Source organism: Neodiprion lecontei, chromosome 6, assembly GCF_021901455.1.
Source record: "Neodiprion lecontei isolate iyNeoLeco1 chromosome 6, iyNeoLeco1.1, whole genome shotgun sequence".
Taxonomy (NCBI): domain Eukaryota; kingdom Metazoa; phylum Arthropoda; class Insecta; order Hymenoptera; family Diprionidae; genus Neodiprion; species Neodiprion lecontei.
This window is the reverse complement of record NC_060265.1, coordinates 22,412,294-22,426,882: the sequence shown is the minus strand read 5'-3', so window position 1 is coordinate 22,426,882 and position 14,589 is coordinate 22,412,294. Positions and strand designations below refer to the sequence as shown.

The window sequence follows — 14,589 nt, the reverse complement described above, 5'->3', positions numbered from 1 at the left end:
TTCTAACGTTTTCGCTACACAGAAGGACAACGCGTATAACATGAATTCTAAGTTGTACTTGAACACTCCAAAAGAAATAGCAAATTAAAAACTGTGGAAACACTGCAAGAGTTGATAAGACGTTTGATTTTGAACTATTTCTCTACACTCTTTTTAATTATAATTAATAACTTGACACCTATATATTCATGGGTAACCGTAAGCCATGGAGAGAGAACCTCACAATTGCCACCCTAACCCAGAATTTCTCGTCGCAGGCCGAAATTAACACGGGTTTTCAATTTTCGACGTATTTATCATTCACCTGATAAGGGTTGATAATTTCAATGGTTTTTGGCGCTTCCGCTTTCAGGGTATTTATATTTGCCATGTACTCTGTGTTTTTCTGTATTTGCCCCGTGTACATATAACTTTCAGTCCCGCGCTCTTTTATACTGCCTTTTTTAATTTTGGAACCCCCGACGTTGTGGCATTCTTTCACTTTTTAATGAAAAAAATTGAATGGAGATTGGGGAAAAAGAATTTCCGCGTGTAATATGATAGCTGCACATATTTGCCTTCAAGATTCGAACGTTGCCCACGGACGAGTGGCTGTGATAAAAAAAAATTACTTCATGCGTGGTAATTAAAAATCTTAATTGAATTCAGTGAATGCGGACGTTCGGTTGACAAATTTTTGTTCCGGTTTTGTCGCCTTCACCTTCGCAGCCACTGAATTAAATTCTTAATTGAATGAATCACTGAAAATATGGGCTTGAATAAAATACGAAATACCGTGCCTTTTTTCTTTCTCTTCTTTCTTGCCAACAATACGCGTAAAGAGTAGAGAATAATTTTGGTGAAAATTAAGCCTTGAAAGCCGTCTTGGAATCGAGCAACCGAATCCAGAAGGACCAAGTGGATATAACGAAATGGTATTGTTGAAAAAAACTGGTTCAAAACGCTAAGTTGAAGCGGCGATTATTCGTTGGTGAAAATAATGAGAAATAATAATGTTATAGTAAAAACGAAAGCAAGGGATAACGGCACGGGGCGTCGCAATGCGGAAACTAATTAAAACCACAACGTTATAAAGTAATTGCTCAAAGAGTAAACAAGAGCGCGTCTCCTCTGCCGGGTGAACTAATTGTAAAATAATTATAATAATTAAATACTGTTTAAGATCCATGCGATGTATGTATGCAAGTAATCATGTACGTGTGTACATATATTTTTCGAATATAAGATGTAACGTTCAAAACAAGGAGAACGCTCAAGCCTTGGGTCGCGGAGCTTTCTCGAATTTTTTTTACAATCTCTGCCCGAAGACAAAAGAAAAACCTTTCACCGTATAATTATTTTTAATTCTCCTCCCGTTTATCTCGAGTTGCCAAAGTTAAGTTCCAAAAGAATTTATCCACCGCTTCGCCGAGCTTAACGTCATAAAAATCATCTTTAATTTCAAAGTAAGAACTTTCCGCGACGCTTCCAACGTATACACTTCTCAACTTTTGAAACTATTCAAAGTCGCTCACTTATGCTTGAATGCGTTTCGTATTATATACTCTATTTCAGAACTTAACATAAATTGAAGAGAATTCTCCACGCCTTTGGAAGATTCCGTTTTATACGTCAGAATGGCCTAACCAGATAACAGAAAATTTATTATCATTGCATTAGACAAAATTCCTTTCGTTGAGAATTTCATTCGGCAAGCCTACATCAAATTGAATCGAATATCTCTATACAGCGTATATACATGTAAGTTATACCTGCGTACACAACCGAACATACCGCGATTTTATCGCCTATAAAATCGACGTGTATAGCTTTACGATCCTGGAAGCTGTCTCTCTTTTTTCTTCCATTCCCGCCCTACATACACGCGACTATGTGTATGCGTGAGTGTGTGTTTTTTTTTTTTTTTATTGTCTTCGTTTTCCTTCTCTTCGCATCTCCCTTCTCCTTCCTTCAGGACTCAAAGACACGGCAGGCGCGTCGCAGCTTCGAGGGCCGGGAGAGGGTTGAAGGGTCAAACTTGTTCTCCGCAGGGAATCGCTTTGAAGCTTGGCACGAAGAGTGAATAGAAACGAGAAACGTTCGAAAAGCTATTTTCCACCGGAGACAGGTTGTCTCGTAAAACTTTGCGAGGCTAAGATAATTTATTACGCCACTCAGGATTTCTCCTGCAAACTCATATCCAAACTTTATATACATAACAAACATCTATACGTGCTTTGTTATATATTATGACTGCAATAAACACAGCTAATGTAAATACAAATTCACTGGATTGGAAATTCTATGCGTACAACTTAAACTTTACAGTTATAAAAATCCACCCGTCACTTGGTAAATTACACCACAGAACGAAATTATTCCTAGTCTCTTTTGTTATTTGTCCTTAAATTTAGTCGATATTTTCGTGCTGAAATAATATTCTCAGAAAAACATGATGTCTTATATAGTAAAAATATCTATTTCTCGGGGTGAAAATCGTCAACCCTTCGCTAAGCTCACGATTTTCAAGGAAAGGACGTCTACGCCTCAGTCTCTTCTCTGTCACTCCGTACGAGCTGATAAAATCAGAATGAGATACAAAGAAGGCTGCGCGTCCATCGCGAAATACGGAGAGCTAATAACGATAGGTGAAAATGTTATCGCAGACGAGTGAGTTCCGCGATGCAAATTACGGGCCCTCGGGTGCGTTACGGTGCTTTTAAGCTCGTTACGCCGGTTCTGATTACTCGTGGGGAGGATGCATTGCAGGTGGGTTCCACAAAAGGCGAGAATTTATTCGCTCGTGTGAATGCAGACGCGTGTGTGCGTGTCTGGCAAAAATTCCGGGTAAAAGTTCACCTCGATATAATTGGCGCGGCGCTTAGCTTGCCAATTCCGCGGACATAACCGCTGCATTTGAACACTGCACGATGAGATTTATCATTGGGCAAACAATGCTAGGCGGCGGAAAACTCGCGTACGTATTTTGGCACGCAAGTATTGAGCAATTATGTTCAGTTTCTGACCACGTAATTTTTTATCCGCTTTTAGAAAAACGATATAGATTTCAAATCTCTGAACTTTCGCCTTTCGATCATCCGTGGACACTGATATTTCGGAGGACCGATGATGAGGGGAAATTTCATCATCCGTACTGACCTCGGGGTTGAGACGGCATTATCAATTCAAGCTCGAAGTTAGTCGGAAGGAAAGAATTTTGCGACCGTGTAACGCCAAAAACTCTGCTTCGACCTCGGCTAAACGCTATCTAGATTTGCAACTTAAAATGTATTGTACGACCACCGCTACGGCACCCCTGTGCCATGGCGGTATGGCATGGGGTGGTATCTTGATGGGACTGCGCCACCCCGCGTGGAAAACAACCGCAGCAGTTTGCCTTGGCGTTGTTTCGTTGATATAATTCGCAAGGCCATTAATATGAGGCTTATCTGTACGCGAAGTCCGTGTTATATCCTTCTTTGTATTATCTCTTCTATTTCACGTGGTTTTTTTTTTTCGTTCTTTTTTGTTTTTTAATCCTTTTTACGGCTTCTTTTCTCGGGGATTTACTCTCATTTCTTTAGTTTATTCGTTTGGTCCAATGTAAGCTTTTTCAATTGCTCTTTTTTAAATCGACAATTCTTGTACTTCTCTGCATTTTTCTACTCTTGTAGCGATTTTTATCTCGAGATTTACAAACATGTTTCTAGAAAACAGGGGGATTCCGTTCAACCACTATTATAATTCTACAAGTATGGCGTATGTAAAACCCTTCTCGGATTACTCGTTACTGCTGATAAATTCAATATTCTATCTGTGTAACGTGCGAATGAAAATTTGCAAGTCAACTCGATTACCTTGTAATGAAATTCATGACCAAAGAAATGAAATGAAATAAAAAACCGTGTAATATTTTCAGAAGTACAAAAGTAGGTTTAATCGTATCTGCATAATATTCAGACTTTAATAAATAATTCAACTTCTTGTTTTACCCTTACGTATTAGATTGCGAAGAATTGACATATTTTCATTTCACACGCGCGTTCTGATATTTTTGTTCCTATTTGTCGTCAGTAGTCATCACCGTATGAAACGATTGGAGCTTTAGAAAATTGGCGAATGTTTTGAATAAATATTAACTATTATATCCATAAAGCTTGAGAGAGTAAATTGAGAAAATTATGAAAACGAAAGGGAAGTATAATCAAATCCAATTCTTTCGATGGCGGTTTTTCTACGGGGATTCGAAGCGCTCGGGGAAATCTGATGGAAATTCATTAAAGTACAAAGTTGATTAACCCAGTCGGCTGATGTTCGCCATTATGCCACGGATGGCCGGATCGGTTTCCCCTCTTCTGTTCTCCTACAACGGATTTGCATATAAGAGTTACGGTACGTCGCGCGAACGGCGAACGACGAGCGACGAGATGGCAAGCCTGCAAAAGTTAATAATATCGACATATTCCCTGACAAAGGAAGTTAACTTTAATAGAAAAAGTAAAGCGAGCTTCTCTGCTCGCGTTATGTAATGCACGTCACGTTTAAGCCGAAGGACGCTTTTTCATCTCCTCGCCCCGCGGAGCATTCGATAATTGCATACCTGCAGGGTGTACACGATTCGAATTAACACCGCCTTATCTCTGCGTACATATATATATATATATATATATATATTACTAAAATCTCTCTCTCTCTCTCTCTCTGAAGCTGCATTGTCATTTCGCGATCCTGTGGGAGGCTGCCCTCGGATTTTCCCGCAGTCGTGTATAATCCTCGGACGTCCAAAGGATTGTGGAATTCAGGAGGAGTGGTAGTAAAACTTTGGCGACAGAATAAAACATCGATTCCTTACTGCAAAACTGTAAATTAATTCTATGCAGGTTGGGAATAAATTGATGAGAAAAAATAAAGTCGAGGGGATTTACGCGCGTTTATTATTTCCCGTGGGAGTCTGCACGTCGGTTAATAACTACAGAACTAGGTAAGCGCCTTTGTCATATACTAGGATAATTTCTATGCCACCTTACCACGAAAGCAGCAACACAATAGATCTCTTGCCCATTATATAACTCGGTCACTCTTGCAGTGCAAGCAGCATCAACAGCAAGGACGCACATTCATGCTTTTCACACATATGATTCGTGTATGTAGGTACGCGATTCATCCCGTCTTCCTCTAGCGTACAAGCGTACGTGTGTCGATGGACCCACAACAATGGGATCCGGACAACAATGCGATGAACCTGGCATCCCACCCGCATGTTTTACACCATGGGTCATTTCTAATTTAACACGAATACACTATCGAATCAGTAACGAGTTGTTCCATCTTTGTTTCTTTTTCAATTTCTTTCTAATTACGCGCTTGAATCATTTCTTTTGCCTAACACGATCTTCTCGGTAGTACACACTAGTAACATTGTTCTGAAACTTAAACTAAAGATCTTTAGCTCCGAGAATATCCGACGCTTTTAAATTTATATTCTCGTTAACAACCGTCTATCTAAACATGAAGCTAGTCAACAAAACCAAAACTGTAACTCTGCAAGCAAGCCATTTATTTCTATGTTATATTTCTCTGAATTAATTAATTATCAGAATTGCAGGAGTTCACGTTGCACAAGAGTCAGTATTAATAATTGTGAGGCGGACGCGAGGTTGTTCTCGAACTTGAAGAGTTAGCGACGCGGGCTTGAGGCGGCGGTTGCGTCGGTAAGCATATAGCCGGAATTACGAGGTGAACGAGTACTCGACTCGAGAATCTTTACTTACTACATCGATCAGTTGGGAGAGCCGGAGGCCCATCTTGACTGTGAGTCGGTCGCTATTGTTGCCGACGGGGCGTATAAGGCGGTTGTAGTTAGAGAGGAGGTCATCGTAGAGTCGCTTGGCATCCGGGTTCGCCTCGGCACCCGGGATCGCCGGAACGAGGCACGACATCGCCATCGCCATCGCCAACAATCCCCCCAGCCTGGTCCACCACCGCCCCCAGATTTCACCACCGCCATCCCGACCGCCTGCCGACCAAACATCTCTATGCATCGTACGCCTTGTCCACCCCTGAAACAACCGATAAAAAAACTTTTGTCAAACTCGTGACCGCGGTACCAAATGCGGGATATTATTAACCACACCGGATCTTTGTGCATCAAAAACCAGTCACGGTATTCATTGCGCAAAGTATGTCGGAGGGGTGCGTTCGTGGAAACTTCAGCCTGAATTGCAATGACGATGAAACGAATTCTGGCAAGGGCCAAGGACGCTGTGCGTTACACGTATATTGGGGGACATATAAATGCGGTTCGTTATCGCGAGTTCGTCTCGCCTTTGGTTTGGACAAATTGAGGTTCGAGGTACATAACGGCAGGAAGTAAGGGTTGGCTGAAATTTCTAGGATATCTCTGCAGGATGCGGGGGCGGAGCTCAGCTTTGAATCAGCGGTGATTCATGATTGGATCCATTCTTGGAAACGGATCGCTGTAAACAATCTGATGAGCACCTGGTATTCGTGGAAAGAGGATATTAACTTAATTCAAATAACATAGAAATAATGAATAAGTAAACAGTGGGATTTAAAGACTCTTCAGGGCGGATCAGCTTTCACTTGAATTTCAGCTCAAGAAATATAATAACCCAGGGAAAAATTAAGCCCGGCTTTGGTCTATCGCTCAAGTCAGAATGGACCATCTTTCTCTGTTACCCGATGAAAAATGGATCCCTCTCGGATACGGCGTGTCGATTATAGGTATACACAGAAACGCGGAGTCGCTTCATTGCCAGGACTCGAGGTCCTCTCGCCGGGTTTCGGGCTTCCTTCTTATCTTCTGGAGTCGCCGATGGGGCCAACCGTTCTCTCCCGGAGATAAGACAGCCGCCCCCTTTTTCACCCCCTTGCACGGTGGTCATTACCAGCAACCCTCGATCCTCGCCTAGTTTCGCACCGCAGCAGCGTCTTTGTCCTCTTCGGCTAATTGCGAGAGAATTTCGTGCAGCGCATGTCACAATAGTTTCTCAATAGCGGAACTCGGATTCGACGCTTGTGCGGTGGAAAATCTGACCTGATCAATTTTGTGCGAATCGCTTTGCGCAAATGAATTTACATTCTTGTGACCTTGTTGCTTTTTCTTTAGTTATCATTGTACACGCTGATGTGAACGCGTTATTGCTAGAGTGTATTTCTTAGCCACAAGTGATCCTTATCCGTCTCGATTTTTCCAGCATTTTCAATCGACGTTTTAATTTGTCGCTTTAATATGTCGCATGTTGCCTGACTATTTCGCTACCGAATAGAGGGAATCCTTGTTTCTGTTACTGCCAGTTATACGGGGTTAAAGAAATAGCATATGAAATAAATGACTCCGTACACAGTATCGCGAATGATATATTTCAAGCGTTTCCATTATCCATTCGGCGAATCGTGGAATAATGAAAAATCGATTCGAAAATACCCTGCGTATCATCGTTAATGGGAATATTCAATATATCACAATATACGTGTACGACCACGCAGAATTATCCCCCTTGAGATTCTCCTTCGAAGAGTGCAGAGGATTTTTCCCTCAGCGACCGATTATTTTCCGTCCTGTCGACGGTCGCGAGGCGTCGACTTCAGAGTATAATTGTTTCCTGCCGTCGATGTATCTCGATCGTTGAGGCAGAAAGAATCACGCTCCTCGCTCCTCGTGTGCCGTTGCCTGTTGGATGGGCTCGGGATTCGACGGGTCGTTCGGGTCGGATGCAGGATTGATGGATGGTCGCGGTTCAGCTCATTATCGGTGCTATTATACCGACTTCCCTAGGATCGTTCGATCCTCTGACAAATGACAGGATATAGAAGCTGTCCTCCATCACTTAACCGAGTGGTCAACAACCCAACGAACAAGCTCATCTCCCTCTCTATCTCTATCTCTCTCTCTCTCATACTCTCTCACTCACTCTCTCTCTCTCTCCCATTCTCTCGAGAATTAACCGCTTGTTCTTCCGTGTATCACGCAACTGGTTCCTTTTTACTCCCCGATATGATCGTCGATTTCCCGAGTTACCGACTCCTGGTGATTCTTGCAGATACCACGGATCACTTGCTATTGCAATCAAGTCGAATTGCTATCATGTAACGAACGTAGTTCAGAAAACGTAATTCATTCTGATTGTGCCCAAGACAAAACGTGGAATTTTGTTCGGGGAAATAAATTTTTCCCCACCCACATCACTCGTCATTTAATGAATATTAATTGTTACATTTTTACTTCAACTATGCTTGACTCAATTTTCTTTCTCACTTTTATCTTTGCCCTTTGAAATACTGCGATCGTTGTAACGTTCTGCCACCGTTATAAATTATCTACACGTACAATGAACATATATTAATACAGTGGTGCCATAATCTATGTTGGAATGGTGGTGCACATCCAGTACACGTATTTACAGGTCCACGTTATCACTATGTGTTGTCCTGAATGCTTTGAATTACCTCTCAAAAGGCGTCCACTGCAGGACGTGTGGTACAAATGAAGGATTACCGATCTGCAAACAGGGCGCCGCAATAATGGGCACGTAATTATCGATTCAGTCTGATCTGATAGTTCCATACACCGATGATTCGCATGATTATCACATCAATACAGCGTTCAGACGGATGAAAATCCGACGGAGGTGAAAGGCCGACGAATTTCTTGAATTAAAGTTGCATTGGGTACCAAGCTTTCAAACCTCTAGACCATCGATGGTGGGTTATGATGATTTTCGAATTCAAGGGGTGTCTATTCTAGTACTTCAACCCCCGAAAATCATTCAATGGTATTCAAAGTTTCTTAGAGTAGGAATTTCGAGTAAGAGACCTCGGTAAATATACCAAAATTTTCAAATTTGTGGTCTTTTTACCCAAGTACGTGATCACGTTTAAAATTTCTTCTTTCGCTATATTTATTATACCTTTAAGAAGAAGTGGAATGACATTTCTGTCTACAAGTTTAAATTTTAGAATCCAGTATCCTTAAGTATAGTTGAAAATCAAACCGAGCCAATCGTGCAGCATAATTTAAGTCTCAATTCACAATTGGACTGGATAGATAATTTAAAATCGCTTCGGAATCATACGATTGATCAGTCGGAAAAAACAAGGCAATCAATGAACTCGGCACATCTGTTAAGAAGTCGATTTAAGCTTCGGCTCCAAGGGTGCGTGAGTAAAAAAAATATAGGGGAGAAATTAACCCGATGAAAAATGTTTATCGCGTCAAGCGCATAATCACAAATAAAACCTATATACAGATGTCACGGTGCAATTTATTTCTGTATATTTCCGTGAAGAAAAAAAATAAATAAAAAACGTTTAAATTACGCATGAAAAAAGATAAAAGTATCGCCTGCTTTACATGTAATAATATATTACTGTATCATGCGTGCACCGAAAAGCCGGTGTATTTTATGCGAATAATGCAAACTTTGAAGTGGAAATTACCGGCGTCTCTTTCAAAGCGAGCTGCCTGCGTGCCCCCGTCGGGGATTTGACCTATGAAAATGTAAGTGTGCCATATACACGCGTACATAGGCTCGTAAGGGGGATGAAAAAATTCGCCCTTACTTCACGGCTTATCCACATACTATATATGTAACAAATATATGCATGCACACGGTATATAATATACGTGTGAGTGTGTCTGTGTGTGTGTGTGTGTGTGTGTGTGTGTGTGTGTCTGAATAAAATTTCTCTTTGACGTTCGGCGACGATGGCGTTAGGCTCCCTCAACACGTTTCGCATCAGGATGTCCACTTTTTCGCTACCAGACCAATGAATATTCATATGGCTTCAGACACTCGCATATATATATATATTGTATATATATATATATATATATATATATATATATATATATATATATATATATATATATATACGCGGTTGAAAGTACGAACGCGGCTTCGCGGATCGTCATTCGAGGTGGATATATCCGCAGCTGGCGTTCGGATCATTGACGGAAGGATGAGTGGCGTTTGCGGTGGATGAAAACTCGGCTCGTCGCATCGGTGTAAACAAATTCCGTCTCAACGATATCCGGTTTCTAAGGGTGACTCAAGACCGATGCAGCAGATATTGTCCCGATATACCCGCGGTCATAATGAAATGTTCAATTGGATTTGTAACCGTGCACCTTGAATCGCAATCTGACTTCTGCTCCGTGCTCCGCGGTTCACAATGGTGGCTAATTCCATTGAGTTATGGAGGACCGTTTGATACGCCAAGACTACTCGGTTCCATCCAGCCGAGGCAATCTATATCATGTACAAACCAATCGCTCGTTGGCATCGACCACGTCGCTTCACAATACGGTGAACCGAGGCCGAGCCTTGTCGACGTTTCCATTCCCCAGACTAGATTCCCCCTTCCAAACCGTCAAACCGAGGCCGATCCGCGAAAGCTCGAACACCAAAGCTCGACGGGGGTTGTTTTCGAGGAACTATCACGCCGAGGTGTTTGTACGCACAGTTTCTGTGATCCAATGACGACCGTATTGCCAATGTGCGATGCAACACCAACTGCTCGAGGAAACCGGAGTTCAGCTGGTAATTGGGGAAGTCAGTTTTCGCACAATTCTGTAGGCGCCGCGTATAGATCGGTGGGTGAAACGGAGGGGACCGCGCTTCTAGTTCAAACAGACGACTTTGATCAGAGCAATTACGTCTAACGCTTACGGAAGTCAGGTACTGGTAGTTCGTCTGTCAGCGAGAGAAAGAGATGAGATCGAGGAGGACGTAGGTTCGGAAAGGGGGGAGGAGTTAGGCAAGTTTGCTAACTCAATGCTTACTTTGAGTGTACATACGTACCAACGTCTAGATACGCGGGGAGGAGATCCATCCGGCTCGCAGGACGCCGGTTCGATCGAAATCTCGATCTCAATCGTCTTTGCGGAACTTCGTCTGGGTAAGGTATGCGAAATGACGGCGTTCGTTTGCCGTGTACACAGTATGTGGGCAGATGTGATACGATGCGATGTCGGTAGCGGTTATCTCGCGTCTCATGCGACGCGTTAATTCCCCCAATTACCTATCCGAGTTTACTGTCACGTCTGGAAAAACGTTTGGAATTTTGCAGCGACGTCTTCTCTGATCTCCGTTATCTCGCTGCATTCTTCCGACGGATCAGCGGTACCCGCGAGCTTACTCGTCATCGATAAGGACACTTCGCCGCTGCCTCGCAAGCCGTAATAACGATTCACGGATGACAATATCAATTATAACGGTGGATCGTTAATAATGGAGATTAAATTTTGACGCGTTAAAAATTGTCGTTAAAAGTTTAAAATCTTATCGCTACAACGTTACCGTCAGCCAGGACGTTTCCTATGTATACACACACACACACACACACGTCGAAAGCTTCGGTGCACTGCGAGGTGAATGTGAAGGTTTGACTCAGCGAGCAGAGCATCGCCTCATTAACCCAATTAGCGACGTGGCTTAATGACACGCAAGTCGCTTTATCTTACACACTAACCTGGGTTGAGCTTTCAAATAAAGACAAAAAAAAAAAAAATTAAAAAAGAAAGGAATAGCCCCGAGATAGAATATAGCCTACAGGCGTAAAATGAACACGCCAGTTTCTGAAAATGCAATTTCATTCACTTTACAGACGTTGCTAGCTCGTGCCCTGTGCAACACCCGATTATGAGGCAACTGGCACGAGCTTACTTTGACGAATGGATAAAATTCGAATTTTTTCAAATCGTTGAACAGAAACAAATCGCTGCGATATGCCATTCAGAAGTTTGAACCCTTTACGACTCATTCTATATAACTTCGTCACTGATCGGAAATCGACGACGATCGTCGCGGTGGAAGTTATTCTAAGACTCGATCGGTTATCACGAGTTTGAAAGCTGAGAAATTGGTCTAATTTCTAATCTGAGAGTAACGGCTACAACATTTCGGAAAACGCAGTCTCTTCTTCAACAAGGGGGTCAGAGAGTGAATATTCGGCTGCAGTGGTACACGTGGCTCGTGGTAGTGGCCGTGTCACCGAGTCATTAATACGGGATATTCCATTCTCGGACAGGTTTTTCTCGGGGCGGCAGACTCTCACTCTCCAGGGGCAGCGAAGGTGGATTTGCGCTGAGCTTAGCCCGTCGTCTGACGCCCACGAGATTATACGTCAAATTCTGAGCCACGTTGTATAGCACACGTCTCGTCGGGCGTTATACGTTCTTCGGCTGTACCACTTGGTGACCGACTTACCTCACGGCGAGTTTGATATCCTACCTTAGTTTCCAGAGCGCGCCGTAGAGACGACTTTTAATTAGAAAGAAGCCCTGAGACGTTGTTGGAAATTTTTCTAAGCTCATTCAATTTCCTTCAATTAAACTTCATTCGATGACTGAAAAAAAATTTACCCCGCATCAACCGGGAACTCATCGTCAAAAATAACGATAAGAACCGATTTTCATTAGGTGCTTATTGCAATTACAAATTGCAGGTGAGATTTTGAGATTCGTTGGTCTTAAGTGCCCGATTATATCGATGCGATGGTTACTTTTAATCGCAACTTCAGGTTGATCTTCTACCCTTAAAATATCGTCAACTCCCGAATCATTGAATATTCAATACAACGACACGCCGCAGGCTCTTCCTCGTCTCGAAGGCCGACGATACGCGACGGCTTGCAGGACTTGAAACAGGAAGTTTTATCGCGCGCATTTCAATGAAAGCTCTCGAGGGGATCGCAACGCCGTTGCGTACCTGTTCAAGTCGAGCGGTTTTCGGGGCGTCGGCGTCGTCGCGAGGAGTGTCACCCTGTGTACTCTCTCGGTCCCTTCCTCCTCCCATTTCGCAGCGACAAAGTGCTCGGAATAAAAAGTGTAACGCACAGTTATGGACGATCGTCCTCGTTGTGGGTGGCAAAAACTAGCCACTACGGAATTCACTTTGCAACGACGTCGACCACTACGACGTGTCCTGTGATCGTTCCTTGACTTCAATTGACTGCGGCCCGCGGTACCTATCTGGTCCTCGAACGTAGATTCATATACGTACTTTCGTACTTGTACGTCGACGTGAAACACCTGCGTATAGGTGTATATCATAAGTTACGTGTATACGAAGCGTCGGGCTTTTTATACGTCTCTGAAGTAACGATAAGAGGGAATTCTCGGATGCAGCATCAAACTTGCACTTTATTATGCTGGCATATATAGGGATGTTAGGGGGTTGGTATCGCATCTCAAGAGCCACTTTATACGTAGGTACCTTATCGTTTTACGATCATGGCTGTGTAATTGAAAATTGTACAAGAATACACGACGCTTGCGGTCTGTTGTATGGAAGAATGTGAAAATCTCCTGATTCTGCTATACAATTTTTGATATCCTTTGAGGTGAACTTTGCGGATATCGAGTTCTGGGAACCGAAAGTTTGAGGTTGGTGTTTGCGCTTCTCCTATTACGATTTAATCGCCCCACGAGGCGGGAAAATTCGGGCTTGAATATCCGCAATCGGAAAAGGCTATTAAAAATATCGAGCAGAAAATGCGAAAGGGGCTACAGAGCGCCTCGCCGTCAGATCCAATTATACCGTGAGTTATCTCAAATTGAGCGTGACGTCATTCATTAAGATAACGGGTGTCGCGAGTCGTGCGGCGAGATATTCGGGTGCAGCCCTTACAGTACCGTAAATAACCTCGGCCCAGCCAGCCCGAATCGTCACAGGCATGCAAGCTGTATACACACAGTAACGTATTACCGGCAAAAGAGGGGGAGGGGGAGGGGAGGCAAAGAGGACACGAAGGGAAGGATTACCTAACCTGTATGCATATAAATCAAGGGGCTTAGCTTTGGGTCGAGTTAATTATAACGGTTTTGACACGCTTCGTTTTTGCAACGGTCCACAGCCTGGATGCTCAGGTAGTCACTTCTGTCCTATGCAAATCGCAGGGGGGGGGGGGGGGCAGGGGAAGTTTTTTTTTTCACTAATTCTCCCTTTTCACCTTTTTTCAACCCTTCAAGTATATCATATCACGTTTCATGTTTACACATCTTCAATCTGCCACCCCTTCGCCTTTCATTCTCATACGGTATACGTAATATATTTTTACGTCATACTGCGTGGAAAAAGTATAATCCCGACCAATTTTCAAGCTTATTATACCAACCTTTGCGAACATGATTCATCGACAGCGGACGCGTCGCGCTGAAAACGAGATTTGCAATTTCATACCGAACTTATTTATACACGTACACAGATTTCATTATTTTGATCAAAGAGCTCTGAATCAACTCTGGTAATCATCCTGGGTTTATGTCAATCCGATTTTAATAATTAACGTATGCAGCAGTCGATTATCACCAGATTAAATCTTGCGATGCAGTAATTTCAGAATAGTCCCAATTACTTTGTGGTAGCCTTTAAAATCATGAGCCGTAATGAGGAAACCGAATAAAATGTCATAAAAAAAAATTAACGAAGCGCTCTCTTTGTCAAATGTTATAAATATTTTGCTGCCATCGTAAATATGGAGGATGAATCGTCACGTGAGCTTTAGGATTGTATGTAATACGTGTAACGAGCCTCGCCGTTTTTGTCGTACGCGATCTCGCGCGTATTCAGATTAGCCGCTTATTTA

At 42.8% G+C, this 14,589-nt stretch overlaps 1 protein-coding gene across 1 annotated transcript in view; it reads right to left on the bottom strand.

Annotated features, from left to right (window-relative positions):
• Positions 1-14,589, bottom strand: part of LOC107226660 (acetylcholine receptor subunit alpha-like 1) — a 106,293-nt gene that overhangs the window by 34,691 nt on the left and 57,013 nt on the right. Inside the window, 2 exon segments of the mRNA XM_046743041.1 lie at positions 5,751-5,927; positions 5,930-6,038. Coding sequence (XP_046598997.1) covers positions 5,751-5,927; positions 5,930-6,038 — 286 coding nt within the window.